We start from the raw sequence: 15,937 nt of genomic DNA, 5'->3' as shown, positions 1-15,937 counted from the left end.
AATACGAACGCCAGGAAACTCCTCTTCCAGAACAGCCAGCTCTGTGAAGTCCTTATCCACGATAATGACAGCTAGCGAATCATATGACGGACATGTCTCCTTGAACTGAACACACGCCAATCGCAACGTTTCCTTTCTCTCGTTTTGCAGTAAGCTGTGCTGTGTATAGGCAATTAAAAGTATCAGTGAATAATTCAAAACTGTGCACAGTTTAAGACTGGGTCGCAATTATAGAGAATTCGTTTGATTTTGTACCTGAACATGTTATCCCTTCCCCATAGCGTCGTGAATCATAAAACTGAACAACTTATAGTTTGATGAGTTGGTGTCGTGTGTGGCGTCTATCATCAGCACCTCCGGAAAGTGTCCAAACATTTGCCGCATGTGTGCGGACTTAATGCATATGCACTCGACTATTTCCTGCAAAGACACAGATCCCAAACCATTAACAGCTAAGCGTAATTAGAAATTTAACCTCATTCTCACCTCCTCGTTTGAAAAGACCCGAGCGACATTCCCGGGCTTGGTAGAAAAATCCTCAAAAATGGATTTAATACGCCCCTCCAGAGATGGCAGATTGTGAGACTCTCGCTTCAGCTTAGCAACCAGGTTGTGGACGTCTTTCATCGTCGGTTCAACGGTAGTATTCTCAGTAATGTATTCGAGGATCCTCTTTCTATCAGCCCCGGCTCGATGGAGTGTACGCACAGTTGACAGTACTTCTTCGTCAGAGACTTGTCGAGCCTCGTGGTACGCCTCGTACGACTCTGGGCTGAGATCATGGTTATGCGAAGTGATCTGCTTCGTAATAAAAATTTCCCAGTCTCCTGTATCCCTAACACAGGCATTAATCTAGGCACCACAAGCACCGTTTCAGAGTTACAATCCTCGGCGTCGGCATGAAACAGAACAAATGCCACCTGAGCTGGACAACCAATCTTCCTCGAGTGCTGCTTGGGACGCTTTCCAGCACTTCTGCTGCGCCGTGGACTGCCGTGGTGTGTACACACGAACGTTTTGTTGTATAATTCCCATTCCTCGGGAATCCTTTTGCACGATGTTTGGTTCTTTTTGATCCTGTCGTTCCGCGTCTTAACCGGAGTCGCAGTACGCACGGAGTACAGCTACACAGTACGAAAAGACGTTAGTTATACTCTCGAATTGGCTCAAATTCTGAGCCTGTGGCGCTGTCTGATATGTAAATATGACAAACCTGGTACGTTCGTCTGCTGTAGCTGCTCAAATAGCTTTCCAGCTCTCCCCAACTCGCAAATAGTTTAACGTCCAGCTCGGGAGCCCGTACACTTTCTTGGGAAGGGACGTCTGGCGAGTTGTCCTCGCCAAGATGCGTGCTGACGGAGGCAGCAGATTCCGATTTCTCAGCAGTAACTTCAGATTCTACGTCTGAAGCCATATATAAAGAGTGCCGTCTCGATCGTCTTGACTTGCGCCGCGAATACCTCTTCTTTTGTCTCTTGTTCCTGTGTTTCCGCGGACGGGACCTTCGCTTCTTCCGCTTCTTTGACGCACGTGACGAAGCATCCTCCGAACTTCCCGAGTCATCCTCATCTCGCTCACTGGCTGACGAGTCGTATCCTGAGGTCTCACTGCGTGCCGAGGTGTCTTCGCTGTCCTCGGAGCTTTCTGGGAGCCTGCGGGCGCGGCGGTGGGTTGTTCGGCGCGACATCGCTAGGGAGGAAAATGGAGCAAATGGGGGGATCCGACACAGCCACTGGTTTTCACAGTCAGACGGGGCCCTGGCCCATCTGCGCGGATAGGGGATACACCGGCCCACTGTACGAGTCCCACTCTAGGCTAAAAGTGCCCCTTTTAATTACTGTGTACGTAGCCACTTTCAGAAAAACATCGAGCGTGTTTATTCACGTGAGCTCGACGTTCCGGAGAACGAAGTGGACTACTGGCAACCCATGCCCTGGGACCGCAAGGTACCCAAAACTCGATTATGTGGACCGTGTTGCTGGAAAAAGTTTCGTCGGCCATTTGAGCCTTTCTACACCTGGTGGCGACACGAGAATTACTTTACGTGGGTCTTTTGTCCATACCGAAACGAGCGACTGTCGCGTGGCGAAAGGGCGCTCATTGTGGTGTGATCACTGTATGTGACGTTTTACGTGTTGTTTATCATCGTCATGTTGCGCGATTCGTATGGGTCAAGTATCACGATTTTGACGTCGGTGGTAATGTACGCTGTTCTAACGTCAATTTTACCATCGGCTGGGAAGGCAATATTCAAAGAACTGTTTAAACTGATATTTCGACAGCGACGCAAATATTTCCGCGCCAAGGCAGCGGGTGGAGACCTGACGGGGTTTTCATTTCGATTGGCATTCCTGTTGCAAGTGCTGGTGGTGCTTCTTCTCACACTGGCACAAGCTCCGATTTTCTACATCTGGGCCAAACGGAGCTGTCTCTTTCTCACGAAATTTATCTACTATGGTGTGCTATCTGCAATTTTGAGAATGTCGCTCATGGGGGTCGCTCTGGATTTTGCGTGGTATCTCATCCTTCAGACGTGGGGCTGGAAGGATCTGTGCCCTCTTTGCACGGAGCGTATCGTGCATTGCGATTGCTTTAACGATGAATTACTTGTTCTAGCTGTAGAGCGAGTAGGGCCAAAGTGGGAACTGATTCGAGTGCTTGACGGTCTCATGGCCAAGCAAAACAATTTCAACCCGCAGTTTGCACCATACATCGCTGATCAGCTACGTGAACGCTGAAGTGTCATCGTCGAGCGGGCAGAGAAACACATGGAAAAAGTCGAGAGACTCGGTGCATATCAAGAGAAAAAGAAACAAGAAACTTTGCGTCGTGGTCGAATTCGCCACAATTTTTCGATTTTACTATCACGTCGAGGGTCAACGAACCAGCCGCGTTCTTCGGACGTAGAGAACACAGAAGACAGCTCCGCAGAAACTTGGGATGAATCGTATGAGTCTAACATTCAACTTTGCATTACTCGCGAGAAGAAAATCTTGGAGTTGAACAGCAGGATTAAGCTGGATACGTTCGAGAAACACTACGACTCGAACATCTCCGATGTATTCCATGCACTTACCCGCTCTGTCATGAAACACCGTCGTCAAGAGAAGCAAAGGAGTCGAAGGGAAGAACCTGGTTTACAAGATGAACGGAGCGCAAGATCTCCGCTCACAACGCACCAAACTTCGGATGGAGAAACCATGTGGGTGTTCGATACACCAGAACAGCGTTTGCAGCGTCGTGAGGAGGAGAAACTGCAACGCAAACGAATAGTTCGCGTCTTGAACGACTAAACAATCGAAAATGTGAGTCCAATGATGTCTTGAGGCTCGGAAAACGAGTTTAATGTATCGTCAAAGAAGGAACCGCACCAGGATACGAAGGGGACGCCGCTACTGTCGGCACATGATAAGTATACCGCGAACGGTGATGACCTTGGCGGTTTGGTACCGGTGTCTGCTCACGTAGACGATGGCCACAGCGAGTATCCGAGCGACTTGGAGTGCGGTAGTTACTCTGCATCCGCTGCGCTGTTAGACAGAGGTTATACTGTGAGAATGTAGAAGTGATATTTGCTCTGTTAACCATCTTCCTGTGACAGCCACCCGTGCCACCTCTCCTGTGTGTCCGTATAGTCGGCGGCCGAACCGGTCTTTTCTACCGCCTTGAACCGCAGCTGCTCCAGCCGCACGGTCCAAATCCAACACTCCTCCTCGGTCGTCGCACTCTCGGCAGAACTCGTCACTTCAGCTTGAAGATCTCCCGCAGTTCCGCGATCCTCGGCGCCGGTAACGCCTTCGTAAGAAGATCCGCCATCATCAGGCGTGACTCCACGTACTCGGGCTTCACTATCCCTTTCCTTGCAAAATCACAGATGAACTTCACGCGTATGTCCACGTGCTTCGCACTCGCCATGCTCTCCTCGAGTTCTAGCTCCTTAATCGCCGCCTGGTTGTCCATCCTCATGGGCACTGGCTCCACTACCCGGAAACCCAGCTCACGCACCAGCTCCCGAAGTCCCAGCAGCTCGCGCCCCACCTGCGACGCTGACGTGAACTCGGCCTCCATCGTATAGAGCGACACGCCGGTCTGCTTCTTGCAGATCCACTGCACCACAGCCCCGTCCATCGTCACGACTCCTCCAGTCACCGACTTCCTGTCGCTCTTGTCGGCGGCGAAGTCTGCGTCGCTCCAGCTCTCCAAAGCCATCACGTCGTCCTTCCTCGTCGGCGCCTGCATGATCAGCTTGACGCTCTTCGTCCCCTTCAAGTACCTTGCGACCCTCTTGGCCAGCTTCCAGTCACTCGTGGTCGGCTGGTGTGTCCTCCTCGTGGCCTTATGCACAGCGAAACTAATGTCGGGTCTCGTGCACCGTGCTATCCAAAGCAAACTTCCCACGAGCGACTGGAAACGGCGGATCGTTGGCTCACCCGGCGCACCCACCTTGGTCAACAACTGCGGCTCGTCTACCTCCGCTTTGTTGTGCTCCTCACCAACAGGAACCCGCACACTGTTCGCGTTTGCCAGCCCATGCTGCTCCAGCAGCTCCTCGATCATCGCCTGCTGGTCCAGCGAGTACCCCTCGCTGCTGTCCAGCTCCACGCGCATCCCTTAGAATTTTCTCACCTCGCCCAAGTCTTTCACGGACAACACGCTCATGGAGCAGAAGAAATCGTCCACCAGACTCGGCTTGGACGCGGTGACCAGGAGACCATCCACGTACACGCCCACGAGCGTCATCTCGCCGTCCTCTCGCTTGTAGTATAGGCACATGTCCGTCACGCACCGTGTGAACCCCGCCTCCTCCAGCTTCGCGTGCAGGAGCTGACTCCACAGCCTGCCTGCTTGGCGTAGGCCGTACAGCGACTTCCTCAAGCGCAGCGCCAGCTTACCTTTGACGCTCACTCCGAGCCTGCGCATTACCTCATCTCCGATCACCATTCCCTGTGGGATCTCCAGGTAGATCTCGAGATGCTGCTCCTTGTCGGCCTTCACGTACGCATTGGGGATGTCCCCGTGCCTCGCCGGCACGCCCCAGCGACGAGCAAAAACCAGGATGACCTTCACCGTGCTCAGTTCCATGACCACCACGAACGTGAGCCCGAAGTCCACGCCAAAGATCTGCTCGTTGCCGCACGCAACGAGCCTGGCCTTGAACCTTTCTATGGCTCCGTCTGCATCAGTCTTGATCTTGAATACCCACTTAGTGTGCAGTACGTGGCTGCCGATCGGTGGCACCACCACGACCCACACGCCGTTCTCCTCCAGCGCTTTGAGCTCCTCTGCGATGGCAACCAGCCACTTCCTCCAGAGCTTGCTCCTCTTTGCCTGTCGGTAGTTCTTCGGGTCGGGTTCCCGCACGCTGTTCACCACGTCCGCGGTCTGTTCCACCCGATCCTCATCAGCGCCTCCACTCGCCACCGCCTCAGCGGGCTTCCGCGTAGCCGAGCGCGTCTGATGCCTATCCCGCGTCCAGCGAGATTTCTTTTCGCGACGCTTCGCCTTTTCCTTCGTCTTTGTCCTCGAAGTGTCTGTCTCCAAAGCGCCCGTGCCCTCCGACTCCTCGGAGTCCTCCAGATGCACGCGCTTCAATTGTTCGTTCTGCACGTCTGACAACGTCTCGACGTTGCTCACATGCTGCGTCACTACGACTACCTTATCCTTCGGGAGATACACCCGGTAGCCTTTAATCTCGTCGCTCTTTCCCACGATCATGCCCGCCTTGCCCCTCTCACCCAGGGAAATGGTTTTTGCGTCCACGTTCACCGTACAGGGCGACCCGAAAACCACGATGTCACTCAAATCCGGTGTGTTCTTCGTGAGCATCTGCAGTGGCGACTTCGATCCCGGGTTAGCCTTCGTCGGGCTCCTGTTTAGGATATAGGCTGCATATTCCGCAACGTATCCCCAGAAACTAAGCGGAAGGCCACAGGCGAACACCATGCTCCGCACCATATTCATAACGGTGCGGTGCATTCGTTCCGCCTTGCCGTTACTAGCCTGGTTTCGCGGCTCGCTAATCTGCCGCCTGATTCCGGTATCCTTGCAGAAGAGATCCAGGGTCTTGTATTCCCCACCACCGTCCGTCCTCAACACGTGTATACGGCAGTTGAACTGCCGCTCAAAGTACGCCATGAAATGCTTAAACTTCTGTGCCGCGACGTCCTTAGTCTCTGCCGAGGAGACCCTGCAGTAGTTGGTGCGATGATCAACAAAGTTGACCATGTATCGGTTCCCTAGTCGATCTCTCGGAGTCATCGGCCCCTTTAGGTCGGAGCAGATGACTCCTCCGATCACGTCAATGGGCGAGTTAGCCCCGGTGTCCTTGCGCGACCGCTTCTTCTTGGTCTGTTTGCCCTGGGCACAAGCCAAGCAGTTCGCCCTCACCTCGTCCGTGAGTGCAATCCCGGATGCCGGGTCCTTGGCCATCTTAATGATCGTGTCGTAGTTCAGATGCTCTAACCTAACGTGGAAATGCATGAGCGGCCCGGTATGCACGTCCCTGCCGACATCCGCCTCACCTTCCACCAACACCGACATCAACACGTTGCCCTTCCACCCCGTGCCTCTGGACTCCATTGCACGCACGGTGAGAACGTTGTTTGTCTTCTCGACGTCAAACACCGCCGGCCCGCCGTTGATGCCGGCTACCACGCGGTGCTTCCCTCGGTACGCGAGTCCGTACCCCTTCGCCTCCAACAACCCGTACGATATGATGTTCCTTTCCAAGTTTTCCGCGTACTGCACGTTCAGCAGCCGCCTTTGGTCATCTTCCCCATCGCCGTGGCTACGAGCATTACGCTCCCGTGCTTAGTTACTTTTAGCGCTCCTCCGTCCGCTGCCACGCATTAACTTTCGTAGTCTTCCGCGTCTTCCAGCAGCTCCGGATCATTCACCAGATGACGGCTGGATCCACTGTCCAGGATCCAGTCCTCCGTCTCTGTGGCCGACTCCTCGACCGTGAGCACGAAGTCAGCGTCCGTGCCTTCGCCCCACCTCTTCTTCTTGTTCGGACAGGCCACCCGCAAGTGGCCAGATTTACCACACTTGTAGCACTTGCGGTCGTCCTTCTCGTCCTCGTGCACATCGTTGACCACGTCTCGCCCCAGTTGCTTGCCTCGCAGCTCGATCTCCGTCGACTGGGCGAAGTGCGCCAGCTCTTCCGCTTGGCGCAGGTATTCCGTGCGTGCCATGTTCAGCCTGGACAGCATCGACACTCGCATGTTTGGATCCGCGTAGTGCACGATGTTGTCTAGGACCAGGTTGTCCGCACCGCCGCACGCCTCGCTAACTGCCACGAGGTATAGGTAGTGCTCTGTCCAGCTTCTCTTGGAGCTCTTCAATGCCGTGAACATCTTCATGCTCTGCGCGGGTGTGATCTTCGTGGCGAAGGTGTGCAGCATCCGCTGCATCGCATGCTCGAGCGTTGGCTGTTCTTCCCACCAGCCTTCAACCTGCTGGTTGTAGTACCTCTCGGCCATTCCGCTAAGATGGTGACCGAGGATGTCAACCTTGACGTCCTCGGCCCACTGGAACCTACTAGCACGCTCGGCGAACTGTATCTGGCGCACAAAGCGCTTGCCCCACGCCAGGAAACCGCTCCCTAGCCCATGGTACAGCTCCTTTCCGTCGAACGGCCGGATCCCCAGCTTCCTCTGCCGGGTGTCAGGTACCCCAGCAAATCCTGGTCCTGGTCCTGGCGACGATGGCGGTGGCGCTCGATACGCTTGCGGCGGCACATAGTGCTGCGGCAGTGCCGGCTGTGGCGCCTGAGCCATCTCGACGTTCGCTGCTGCATCTCGGTACTCACGTTGCTTCATCCCGAAGTACGTGGCCGGCGAGACGGCAGGCGACGTGCGCCGCGGTGGCGTCTGGTCCAGAGCCTGCCTGTCCATGGCTCTGCCCAGGCCCAGCGACGACCCGAAAACGCTGCTCTCTCGACCCTTGCGCTCTTTCTCCTCCTGTCGCTCCTGCGACTCCTCCAGGCGTCCCATGCGCACTGCGAGGTCCTTGAGTAGGTCTAGTAGCTTGTCCTGCGTCCCTTTCGGTTCGTCGTCCGCCTTCTTGACTTCATCATCTTCGCCGTACTGGCTGCCTGCCCTTTCGCGACTAGGCTCTGCTTCCGGCTTGCCTTGGACTTCGTCCGTGGCAACAGTATGAACCATTGGGCTCATAACCTGTTAGACAGAGGTTATACTGTGAGAATGTAGAAGTGATATTTGCTCTGTTAACCATCTTCCTGTGGCAGCCACCCGTGCCACCTCTCCTGTGTGTCCGTATAGTCGGCGGCCGAACCGGTCTTTTCTACCGCCTTGAACCGCAGCTGCTCCAGCCGCACGGTCCAAATCCAACATGCGCATCATGCGTACACTGTGACCGAGAAACGGAAGAGCCTCCTTCGGCGAGTGTCAGCGTCAGCTACCACATTCGCTGGGTGGTGTATGGGCTACGACCCGAAAGTTAAATACTAAAACTGATTACTGATATGGATGAATATCATCACTTATCCGACCTCTCTTAAGTTTAGTAACGTTATCATCATTAATGGCCAATCATATATTATTTGTTTGAACAATTAATCATATCCAAGTAATATGTCTATAAATGCAAGAAGGGTTAGGTAGGTCGTCTAAGCGCCACATCGGACGTATCAGGTCCGAGGGGCACGGAAAATATGTGTCTCCTCCTACAAATAGAATCTCACGCATATTTTCAATTTATCCGACCGGTGCAATCATATCGATACATTCTACTAAATTAGCGCTTTCTAATATCTGTTAATTAGCTGCAATTTGTAGAAAGCAAATAAAGTCACCAGGCTGGCAACACCAGCTCTACGGCGAGGGCTGACGACAAAGTGGCGGATCGGCGTTATACCGTATTTCGCATGTAGACCGATACCGCTACTAGTGCGATACACCCACCCAGCAGCGAATCATTGATTAGAACTGAGATCCCAGGAAATCGCATGTCGAGCGATACACGACACTAAAATGAAATAATGACTATCAAATTTCAGAAATCTCACTACAAGCGAATGGTTCGTGTCAAGCCAAAAGGAAGACCCCGACGAGGAGGACGTGGCCGCCACGCGCAGCAATACAAGCTCAATGCTGAATCAGTTGACAAGAAGCTCGCGGTTCGTGTGATGTTAAAGACGACGGGAGCTATGCAAGCCACCATTTCTCACTTCTATCGTAATCTAGCCGTCGCATCGTACAAAAGCAATCAACGTAGTGCTAATGAAAATGCCGAAGAGCGCGACCGCTGTCTCGCAGCCAGCGGATGTCGATGAGCTGCTGGCACAATATACCAGGACCCAGCAGGATCCTGGTATCTGACTGGATTTAGCATGCGTGGAAATCACTTCCTGCTACTACAATTTCTAATGGGTTTAAGCGAAGTAAGCTGGAGCCGAGTGCGAGCTGCATTGCACCGAGTCAGTTGGTGGCCCAACTCGAGAAACTCTCGCTACTAGAAGGGCAACCGGTAGATGAAAGTGATGACTTCGCCGTTCAGGACATCATTGAAGAGACAAGTGTCTAAAAATAACAATTTTGTTTTTTGATCGAAGAGACAGCTGTCCAAAAATAGAGATTTTGTTTAATTAGATTTTTGACATCATTTTTGAAGGGGACCTATCCCTCATAACATGGGGTGTATCGGTCTACATGCGAAATACGGTATTATTAAGTAATTATATTAATACGTACTACGTGTATTAATACATGCAACAGCCTCCGCATATCAGTACCGCCGCTGGAGCTGTACTTCAGTGCAGACTTCTGTGGTGTAGGGATTTCCAGATTCGGCCATACGTCAGCCTACTTTAGATCAAGAATCGGCTCGGTCTGATAACCCAGAGTTTAGAAATCAAGGATCAAGTTAAGTACTCTGCGATCTGTCCGGATGATGCTATCCGGATAGCCGCTGAGTTCAACGGTCGCCTGAGCTCGTAGAGATCCGAAACGACTACATTTCACTAGATATTTGTATGAGAAGCATATGATTAAATAGAGGGAGCCGAAAAGGCTCCCAGAAGATAACATAGCAGAATTTTCCTAGTCCAAGACACGAGTACACTCTTCCGGTAAGTCCCTGCATAGGGCTGGGTTATACTTGCCGTTGATACTCGAGAGGCATAGCTTGTAGGGTATTGACTGGTAGCGCCAAGAGATTAGGTCGGTCCGGGTAGGACAAAAGTCTCGCTACGCGCGGAAGAAAGCCCCGCGAACTTAGCGAGCCGGTACGTCGGATAGCCCGGGTGCCGTGACACTTCTAGCTGAGCAGCCTCTGCGCTCGGTGACCTGTAAAAGCGCTCGCGCGCTGTCGTCCATCCTTTGGTGGAGGGCACAGGGTTTGTGGACGAGCTCGGTCGAGTCAAACTCGGCGGAGTCTCGGAAGTGCTCTGACTTGGTTAGTCGGAACTCAATGAAAGCGAGCCACTCGTCTGTCCCGACTGGGCCGAACCGGGGGGTGGCTACCCTCTGCGCAGGCCATGCAAGCGCCGACCTAACTCGGCAATTTAGGTTTGGTTTGTGTAAGGAATCCACATCTGACGGTATTTGTGTGCTCTACTACACCACACTTCGTACAAGCACCGGTACATGAATTGTATTTTGTTATTTCCACAGTATTATCCTGTACACATAAACACCTCCTGTCGCTCCACCTTGCCTTATCCTCATGCACCAGCATCCGGCTCCTGTTCCGGCCTATGGCCACCTAGCACCGGCTAAGAAAGCTGATGTTTATCCTATATGCAACACTTCCGGCTGGAGCAACGCCACGCTGCTCCGCACGCATCCTTCTTGTCCTTGGCAGTCGCATCCTACTCCCCCACGTCCCGCTCATTGACGTACCCATGTCCCAACCGTGAGCTTCCACACCGATGCACCAGAGCTCCGTCCACACCGTAGCTCTGCTGAGCAACGCGCCGAGCACGTCTATCTTGGTCATCGTCACCGCGCCGCGTCGACCTTCCAGCTCTTCACTGCCATCCACTCGCTTCCGCTATCGCTGCTGTCTCCGGTGTTGATCACCCGCCACCCTTCCACTGTCGTCGCCGTCACCACACTTGGTCACCGCCACCCTTGCGCCCGGTTCACGCTCGCTCGCCGCCGTCTTCTCTGCTGCCGCCCCACCCGCCGCCATCCGTCCGCACGCCGGACTCTTTTTATGATAAGTTTTACCTTTGTGGCTCACAACATCTAAGCTTTAGATTTTATATTTTTAGGGTTATTATTATTCTGTACCATACGTTTGGTACATGTCCGATTAGGTCATCTGGTCCGATAAATTTTGGTATGGATCTGGAGAGCTTAGGTTGCTGGAAACGATATTCTGGATAAAATCGGAATAATTGACGGATAGATTACCAAAATAGTTAATGATTCACTCTTTTGCGTTTTGCAGGTCGGGAAATGTATTCATTTTTGTTCGGATATCTAATATCCACCGCAGCGCGCTACCTCATTGAGCATGACCAACACCCTGTTTCTTTCATAACGACGCCTACTGGGTTGCTTGGTAACAGAGGTCTGAAAATGCATTTCTGTTTTGTATTAGTGGCAAAGCTTTCCCGTAAGGAAAAATTCCAATATGAGCACTTCCAAAAATAATAATTGCCGGTTTTTAAATATACTGGAGCAATATATAACTACGTCTTGCCCTACCGTGTACTTTTGCACCAGCCATGATCCCTGTGAGTATACTGGCCCGATAGTCAGCTGGCCAAGCCACGAAAAGCTCCTTATCATTAAAAGTCGTTTTCATGCTCTGTGTTAGGTCTGAAGACGGCTGCCAGGTTACTTCTTGAAACCCCACCCTAGAAACTAAATAGTAGTCTTGCCCATCTTGATTAGTTTTCTGAGCGTATATTCTATTAATATCTGCAACACATAAGTCGGGGCCATCTTCGAATTCTGAAGTTTCATCTTCGGGGTCCGTGTTATCCTGGAGAGCCTCCAAGAATGGCCGACACCAGGGCAATTCAGCTGCTTCCTTCTCTAGCTCCTTAAAATTTGCTCCAGGTTGTCAGGTAGACTCGTTTTATTCATCTTCTTTTGTCGTTTGGCGTTAGCAAGTGCGTGGAGCAGCGTGTTTCGTTTGCTTTTACGTGGCATTGCCGGCAAGTTTAGAAATGAGTTTGCTGCTTATTATAACGGGTGCACTATGTCAGAGACTGGGCCTACAGCTCTTATCTAGAGGACGACACAACACCTTCATGATGTGAGGTGATTATCCCGACAAGATGACGAGTCAATAATAGTTTTCTTGCCTGGGCATCTTGTCAGAATATTTTTTTAATGACTCATCGGAATGATGTACCGTATTCCTTCTGTGATTAACGACAGCCATGTTCTTAAAGTGAATGATGCCTATCGCTAAACAAAAAATATACCATCGGTAAATTGATCAGGTTCAATCTTGGCTTTGTAAGCTGTCAGTAAGCACTTAAACTGCAACATTATATAATTTAGAGTGCAGATTGGCTATTTCAATTGTCACTAATGAGTGAATCGGCAGTCACATAGGAATACGGTAACAATCAATAATTTTGTGCTTTTATTTCAGCCAAATAAAGGCACTGTATCCAAATTTTTGTATTTATATGTGAGATTAGACACGATATATGGTAGAGCATGGGAAATGGTGTTATGCAAATCGCTACATGTACTACTCTGCCGATACTTAGTTGCTTAGCTCAAGTGAAAGCTTAATACGTAGCCAACAGACCATATTACATTGTTATGTTTTAAATACTCAATGCAAATCGCTCCATTTAGAATTAATTTAAGAATAACAGAGTCCACAAATATCAAAAGGTGTATTAATTGATATTAGAACAAATCAAGCAGATTATTTATTCACTTTGTTCTTAAGTCACATCCGCTACAGCACTTACGTCCCACATATCGCAGCTAGCACGAAGGAACCCCAGCTGCTCAAAGTTGGCGGGGTGCATGGAGCGGCGCTGCGGTGTCAACACTAGTTTGCACTGGGAAAATAACCGCTCAACGATGTTGGAAGTTGGCGGTATCGTATTCATCAAAGGCATGTACCGTGTCATGCCTGGCGTCGCGTTGCGCTTCATTCCTCGGCTTCTTAGAAGCTGCGAAGTGTAGGCTTCTTATTGCTCTACACCCAACAAGTTGAACGCCCAACTTGTTCGTGACTGACTGGTTGGTGTTGCAGCTGTCGCCCACCATTTTCCTTGTCTTGTCATAAACGTCGAGGATATGTGTTTTCAAACAGTTTTACATGTGCGTCTGCTGTTTGAGACCCATCTGCCAGAGGGGACAGACCCAGGAGAGGCACGCGAAGCTTACCATCTGCTTCGTAAACCGCAAAAAGCGCGACATAGTGCACTCCAGCGTGTGACCATCCATCAAACATGTGGCCGAAGTGCGTTCCAATTCCTTCTCAAGCTTGTGACCATCTTTAATTGCCAGTCCTTCGAGATACTTCTTCACAGCCTTCACAATAACTTGCTCATGGCTCTTGTGAGAGCGTCTCAAATAAGTGGATTGTCATGTTCCTCATGATAACCAACTGAATCCACAGGAACAGATGAATAGGTTCTTCAGATACGAAGCCGTATGATTGTAGTGAGCGACCCGAACTGCTCTCGAACGAAGTGTGATACCCCGCATGCTTCGCGTCCAGATGCGACTTGAGATTAGAGTACCCTATCCCTCCAGCTCGTTTCCGCTCGTTGCGGGAAACTGCTCTTGACCAAGCGACGTGTAGAAGTAGCCAGCAGTTTGCATGTTTAGGTCCATCGTTGTACGAAAATGAAGTGAAGTTTGGGCTGTGTCTTGCGTATCGTAGCTTATCAGACACTCTCATAGATACCGGTCTCCTGTTGGCGTGGATATGGTGTGGTGGACAACGAAAATGATGTCATCGGGTCTGACTGGTTATGTCATATCGAAACGATTAGACGGGTCCTACCAGGGAGCCCTCTGCCATACTTATTGTCAATAATGTCCAATACCATATTGTATTCTCAAGGTCAACTACCAATAATAAACATTTTTTGCAACACCCTATTCTTTATAGAATCGCAATTTGATCAGACCTCTGGTTGGTAACACCGGAAGTTTTCCCGAGACCGGTTAGACCACCAAGACCGGCTTGACCAACAAGACCAGTTTCTGCCGGCCGGGTTTATTGGAGATATGGGGGCTGCCAGGCTCCCGTTTCTCCGACGGCTGTCCAGCTAAGTCCGGTTTCCAAAACGCCACACTAAGCAAAAGACGCATAGGAGACGCAGTACAAGCCGACATTGCCGCTAGCCACGTGGGCGGCATTCCTTCAGAGGAGCGGGGTCGATTAGTGAAGCACGCGATGGAAAAGAATATGTTTCCACATCAGATTAGCTCCCCTGGACATAAATTCTCAGAAACAAGTCTGGTTTCTCTATTCTCTCAGCCTGTACTCATTTGGACTCCTAGAACTTTGAAACCCAGCGGGAAACCATTTTGTGTCGTTTCTGGTTGTACATCCGCACCTCGGGTGAAAAAATACGAGCAACGGGCTGTAGAGGATGTGGAATTCATGAACAACTTACAATACGTCAATTATTAATGCAGCTCTAACAATTTTACAGCTTTTTCAACGTTGAGCCCATGCTACACCGAGCGTAACTCGGATGTAATAATTAATCTGCCTTATGTTTCTTGTAAGACGATCGGTCTTTCTAGCCGACTAGTGGAGCACATTCACGAGAGTATTATGTTGCCGAATGGGCTCGCAAGTACATTTCTCAGATAGAACGAAGGCGTCAAAATCGGTATTACCACTTGCTATCGTTATTTGCTTACGGGGTGCCTCGAAACCATGATCGCAACCCAACTTATATAGCGCCAACAGCCCCTATCTTGACGAGCTATCTCGTGAGAATAAAGTGCTCTCTCATGAATTACTTACGGACGCATGGTTGAAGTCCACTGAGCTGTATGACTCGCTGTATGAAAAAGTGATGAGGCAACTTGTGGTGAAGAAAGTTTTTAGAATGGACCATTCTGTCAACTTCTGCAAGCGTTTAAAAGTCTGTTGCGCACAAGGCCAGCACGAGAACTTTGTTGACGCTAAGATGTCGCTCTTGTTGCAAAATGAAATTGGTCAGATAGTGGGTCGTCGTTTGGCGCGTTCGGAGAATCACGAGGAGAAATTAGTTCTTGATGTAAAGACTGAGTTTGCACCGGATGGTGATCGTTTTGCTGTTAGTGATAATGCTACCGCTGTTCGAAAGCTCATTGAAAAGAGCTACGGTGACTCAGTGTGTGTCAAACGGGATCCGTTTCATGTGATTACTCGGTTTAGCGAGAAAGTGAAATCGAAATCTATTCGTAAGCTCTTGTGCAAGCAGTTGAAGACAGCAATGTACGATGTAAACCGGGAGCTGAGAACGCCGATTGATATGGAGTCCACCTTACGGGATGTATTTTCCAACATTGGTGTGAACGAGCTGCCGTGTACGGAGATCGAGTGGAAAGGATGTATTGAGTGTAATGTCGGTTAGACAGCTAGAGGAGATCTCCACGTTAGCTCAAATGTGTATTCGGAAGGCGGTCCTCCTGTGTGGATAGCATCAACAACCCAGCTGGAAGGATTTCATTCTGGATTAAAGAAGCTGCTAGCGCGAGATGTTCGGGGTGAAATTAAGCGGCGCATTCTCGATGTACACGTTGTTCAGCCTAATCTCACGGTAGGATTACGATCCGGCAGGAATCCAGAGCTTGGTCAGGTAGATCTAATTTCCGCATGTCGCTCAGTCCTGTTCCTCAGCCGTAATGGCATAGGACTACTCGCAGCTTTTGCTGACCAGGAATTCAGGAATCGACTCATGTCCGCCCCCGTTAGACCCCACAGTATCGATCTGCTTCTCCACTGGACTTCTCGCTCAGGACGTGGCAAATTATTTACCAAA

At 50.8% G+C, this 15,937-nt stretch overlaps 1 protein-coding gene across 1 annotated transcript; it reads left to right on the top strand.

The window, feature by feature from the left end:
* Positions 1 to 1,928: 1,928 nt before the first annotated feature.
* Positions 1,929 to 3,293, top strand: PITG_15065 (uncharacterized protein; the record flags this gene model as incomplete). Its single annotated transcript, XM_002898193.1, has 6 exons — positions 1,929 to 2,107; positions 2,244 to 2,260; positions 2,311 to 2,459; positions 2,532 to 2,698; positions 2,741 to 3,099; positions 3,196 to 3,293. The coding sequence occupies 6 exons, from the start codon at positions 1,929 to 1,931 to the stop codon at positions 3,291 to 3,293; spliced, it is 969 nt and encodes a 322-aa protein (XP_002898239.1).
* Positions 3,294 to 15,937: the final 12,644 nt, after the last annotated feature.

Source organism: Phytophthora infestans, genomic scaffold, assembly GCF_000142945.1.
Source record: "Phytophthora infestans T30-4 supercont1.38 genomic scaffold, whole genome shotgun sequence".
NCBI classification, from domain to species: domain Eukaryota; phylum Oomycota; class Peronosporomycetes; order Peronosporales; family Peronosporaceae; genus Phytophthora; species Phytophthora infestans.
The sequence above is the reverse complement of the archived record's forward strand: the minus strand, read 5'-3'. Positions and strand labels throughout refer to the sequence as shown.